General features: G+C 45.0%; 1 protein-coding gene across 1 annotated transcript in view; it reads right to left on the reverse strand.

Annotated features, from left to right (window-relative positions):
* The window catches only part of LOC130291312 (uncharacterized), a 60,838-nt gene extending 56,126 nt beyond the window's left edge, over window positions 1–4,712 (reverse strand). Inside the window, exon 1 of the mRNA XM_056539951.1 lies at window positions 2,390–4,712. Within this exon, the coding sequence (XP_056395926.1) occupies window positions 2,390–4,414 (2,025 nt within the window). The 5' untranslated portion in view covers window positions 4,415–4,712. The remainder of the gene's footprint in view (window positions 1–2,389) is intronic.
* Between the last annotated feature and the right edge of the window lie 718 nt (window positions 4,713–5,430).

Consider the following 5,430-nt stretch of genomic DNA (forward strand, 5'->3'; position numbering starts at 1 on the left):
CCCAATATACTATCAGGCATGTTAAATTTGAACTAACCAATCCTTTTGATCTCAAAATGATAAGCCACCACAAGAGGAAGCTAGCAGCGTCTTCCTTTCCTTGTCTTGTCCACAGTGCTCTCTGCTGACACCTCTGTCCGTGTCAGGAACTGTCCAGAGCAGCATAGGTTTGCTACAAGGATTTGCTCCTGCTCTGGACACTTCCTGACACGGACAGAGGTGTCAGCAGAGAGCACTGTGGACAAGACAAAAAATAAATTCAAAAAAGAAAAGAACTTCCTCTGTAGCATACAGCTGCTAAAAAGTACTGGAAGGGTAAAGATTTTTTAATAGAAGTAATTTATAAATCTGTTTAACTTTCTGGCACCAGTTGATTTAAAAAATAATAATAAAATAAATAAAAATGTTTTCCACTAGCATACCCCTTTAAGCTAAAAATAAACCACCTCCTGTGTGGTGCCAGAATGCGACAATTTTTTTTGCAGTAAAACCTGAAAAGCTGCATTTTATTTAAATTCACCACACAATATAAACCACACAAAAAAAGTCAGCGGTGTCACCAATTTTTGAGCAGTTTGCAGACTGTGCAAAATTTTGGGAAAATTCTTAAGCAAAATACACAGTGTATGTCAATGAAAAAGTTAGACTACACGAAGGGTTTGTTTGTAGTCTGTAACTAGAGATGAGCGAACTTACAGTAAATTCGATTCGTCACGAACTTCTCGGCTCGGCAGTGGATGACTTTTCCTGCATAAATTAGTTCAGCTTTCCGGTGCTCCGGTGGGCTGGAAAAGGTGGATACAGTCCTAAGAGACTCTTTCCTAGGAATGTATCCACCTTTTCCAGCCCACCGGAGCACCGGAAAGCTGAACTAATTTATGCAGGAAAAGTCATCAACTGCCGAGCCGAGAAGTTTGTGACGAATCGAATTTACTGTAAGTTCGCTCATCTCTATCTGTAACCATGGTGACATATAAGGCCGCTTAGGAGCTGCATGCAATAAATGTTTTTAATCTATACCATTTCAAAAATTCAGCTTTATGTATTATTCTCAGGTGTCTAGGAGCAATAAAGAAGTTTCCTTATGTCATTCATGGGAGCCACCTAGTGTGATGCTAAAGGAAGATTGAGGATTTATTGGGGTATCACTGGTGGGCTGAGAACCCCAAAGAGCGAGCAAAATTCAGCTTCATGTAGGACCGACAAAGGCATCACAGTGGGGGTCTATAGGAGCAATGTGGCACCTCCTTACTAGCAGTACTGAACCCACCCCAATCCCTCTACCCACAGGTCTGTCCGAAATTAGGAGTTTGCACACTAAGTAGCACATTTTCTTAAAAGGGGTATTCCAGGGAAAAACTATTTTTTTTATATCAACTGGCTCCAGAAAGTTAAACAGATTTGTAAATTACTTCTATTAAAATATCTTAATCCTTCCAATAATTATCAGCTGCTGAAGTTGAGTTGTTCTTTTCTATCTGGCAACAGTGCTCTCTGCTGTCATCTCTGCTTGTCTCGGGAACTGCACAGAGTAGAAGAGGTTTGCTATGGGGATTTGCTTCTATTCTGGACAGTTCCCGAGACAGGTGTCATCAGAGAGCACTTAGACAGAAAAGAACAACTCAACTTCAGCAGCTCATAAGTACTGAAAGGATTTAAAAAAAAATAATAGAAGAAATTTACAAATCTGTTTAACTTTCTGGAGCCAGTTGATATATATATATATATATATATATATATATAGATAGATAGATAGATAGATACATATATATAAAAAGTTTTTCCTGGATAACCCCTTTAAAGCTGTGAAATAGTTGCAGGAAAATCATGGGATACCGAGACCACCAAGTTTCAAGTCATGTGATTTGCATAAGTTACCAGCAACTTTTTTCCCCCCAAAAGGGAAACTCTGAGAAGGTTTGAAAGTCACCATAGAACAGTGTTTCCCAACCAGGGCGCCTCCAGCTGTGGCGAAACTACAACTTCCAGCATGTCCGGACAGCCTTCGGCTGTCCGGACATGCTGGGAGTTGTAGTTTCGCCACAGCTGGAGGTGCCCTGGTTGGGAAACACTCCATAGAGGACCAAGCCAATCGTAACCATGGTCTCCAGATGTTGCAAAACTACAACTCCCATCATGCCCTGTTGCTGTAGTGGCTGTCCAGGCTGCTGGGAATCTACACATCCCATCATGTCAAGGAGCGTTCGGCTGTCAGAGCATGATGGGAGTCATCTTTCATCAGCACCTAGAGAGCAAAAGGTTAGAGGCCAATGCAACGAAGCCTAGTTCTACTTCTCCAAACTGTGGACCTCCAGCTGTTCCAAGACCATCTGAAGGTCCACAGTTTGGAGACCACTGCATTAAAGGATGAAGCCATCTCTATACTTACAGATGCTCCTTGCTCATCCGGGGTGCAGACCATTAACCCACTGGGCTCCAAATCACTGCTGATGAAGTCGTCTTCAGACTCCTCAAAAGATGAAGCAGATGAGAGACCGGAAGAACTGGACAACTTGCGTAGAAATAGAGAAGGCACCGGGGACCCTCCACAGCCACTATCCGAGCAGGGCGACTCTGCCTCACCCAAGAGGGGTACGTCAAGGCTAAAGCCCGATTCATGGAACTGGGGGGACAAAGAAGGGGGGACACAGCGCTTGGGACTGGCATCTCGGGTAACAATAAGTCGGGGTATTGCATAGGTGTGGGCATCGGAGTTCATAAGGAAGGAGGGTCCCCTTCGGTTCAACAGCGACTCCCTGGGGTGGTCCCCACTTTGCACTGCTCTTGGAGCACAGTCTGTATCTGGGGGAGTAATGGTTAATTTAAGGCCACCAATTCCGGATTCACTAGTCCACAGTTCCTCCATTGTGTGCTCAGTCCCGGAGATGGTTAGAGACATCAGTTCTTCTTTGAACCACTCAGAAGTCTTAGAGGATTGTTCTCCAGCACGTCCAACCATAGTGTGGTGGTTCAGGGGCTGATTAAGTCTCTTGTCGCCTATCCAGTTACCACCCGAGTGGTCCAAAGTCTTCAAAAATTCCCCCGTCCTACTGCCCACTTCCCCCCTCTGCCCGGGACCCTCTACAGCGTGCTCCGTGTCTTCCAGTAACTTCCGTAGACTGTCATTAGGTGACCCCAAGATGTTCTTGCCCCCGTCCTCCAGCCAAGCTCTTTCCTTCCCGGTGGTCATACCAGTCTTGGCGGCATCGCACTTGGACATATCCCTTCTGAGCCGCCCACCCTGCCCATCCAGTCTCATGTCAGGAGCCGCAACAGTCTGTGTACTCGGTGCTGAACCGCCAGGGGATGGACTTTCTTCACCTCCCGGGGCTACGTCCTCCGATCCAGTATCTGGTCTCCGATCTGCCGCTATACTCTGCACTGTGCTGGCCGAGATCTCCTGGATGGAACCTACATGTACAGTGATCTGCTCCTCTGATCTGTGCTGTATACTCTGTGCTGTATCACAACTATGTATACTCTGCGCTGTACTGGATCCCTGGCTATCATTTGCATAGGACTGCTGTATACTCTGCACTGTACTGGATGTCACCCTATCACAACTATGTATACTCTGTGCTGTACTGGATCCCTGGCTATCATTTGCATAGGACTGCTGTATACTCTGCACTGTACTGGATGTCACCCTATCACAACTATGTATACTCTGTGCGGTACTGGATCCCAGGTTATCACTAGCATGGGACTGCTGTATACTCTGCACTGTACTTGATGTCACCCTATCACTTGCATAGGACTGCTGTATACTCTGCACTGTACTGGAGGTCACCCTATCACAACTATGTATACTCTGTGCTTTACTGGATCCCTGGCTATCACTTGCATAGGGCTGCTGTATACTCTGCACTGTACTAGATGTCACCCTATCATTTGCATAGGACTGCTGTATACTCTGCACTGTACTGGAGGTCACCCTATCACAACTATGTATACTCTGTGCTGTACTAGATCCCTGGCTATCACTTGCATAGGGCTGCTGTATACTCTGCACTGTACTAGATGTCACCCTATCACTTGCATGGGACTGCTGTATACTCTCCACTGTCCTGGATGCCTGGCTATCACTTGCATAGGACTGCTGTATACTCTGCACTGTACGTGAAGTCACCCAATCACTTGCATAGGACTGCTGTATACTCTGCACTGCACTACAGACAGGATCAGACCTGCGATCACTATGTTCCCCCCTGCTGTATACTCCACGTTGCTGTATACCCTGCGCTGTACTTCTAGCAGGAGGCTTCCCAATGCCCTTCTTAGTCTTCGGCTCCTCCGCCGGGCTTTTGTCTTCTCTTCGCCGCCTCCTCCGGAATCGGAGGCGCTTCTTCCACTCTCCGGCGCTGGAGAAGCCTACAGCAGCCTTGGCTGCGCTATCAGAATAGTTTTGTCCCATTACAACCACCGTAACTCACAGGTTCCCCGCCCCCGTTGATAACGTCACCGCACAACTCTCCAATCAGAGAATAGTGGGCGCCGTCCAGCTCCAGGCAACACTTTCAGCGCGACGTATCACTGCGCACAGAGAACTTTAATTCCTAAAGTAAAAAAAAAAGTATTCCTCCGCATTGCATTCAAAAATATAGTCCGTGAGGGTTCATTAGTAATTCCTCTATAATAAGCGTCACTTCAGATTTTCGGTGGTCACTTCCTCTTTTCAGGGATTGTGATTTAAATACACGGGGTCTTATCTGTAGAGATACAAAAGTAACAACCAGTGTGAACTAGGGCCAAGTTAGTAGTAAATTAATAACATAATTGTTGGAAGTTTTTTACACACAGAATGATTCATTTCTCTTTTTTGGACATGATTCACCTATTTTATCTTGTGTATAGAGAGACATTGATGTCACATACTGCAGGTACACCTACCCACGCCAATAATCGTGCCATGGTGCCAAAATCGTATTAGGGCCTCATTCACATCACCATTTCTGCATCTGTCGGGTTCATACGATTCTCTCCTTCAAAATCGTATAGAATCGTACATCTAGACCAGTAGTCTGCAAACCGTGGACTTCCAGATATTCCAAAAACTACAACTCCCAGCATGCCTGGACAGCCCTTAGCTGTCCGGGCATGATGGGATTTGTAGTTTTGTAACATCTGGAGGTCCATGGTTTAGAGACCACCGATCTAGACATATCCATTGACTTCTAATGACAAAACGTATACAACAGTTGCACCCGTTGTGATCCGTTTACGTTTTCGAAATTTTTTTTGGGATGGAACATCGTTCACCATTTTTCATCCTGATTTTAAAAAAGAAAACAGATTTCAATCCTATCCAGATTTTTTATTATTTTTTATCATTACTGTCTATGTACATAGTATTGAATGGCATCACAGTGCATTATGATCTACTTAATCTTACCCAATTTTTTTTTTTAAATGTTTTCACATTTGCACAAT

This window comes from Hyla sarda, chromosome 9 (genome assembly GCF_029499605.1).
Source record: "Hyla sarda isolate aHylSar1 chromosome 9, aHylSar1.hap1, whole genome shotgun sequence".
In the NCBI taxonomy this organism is placed as follows: domain Eukaryota; kingdom Metazoa; phylum Chordata; class Amphibia; order Anura; family Hylidae; genus Hyla; species Hyla sarda.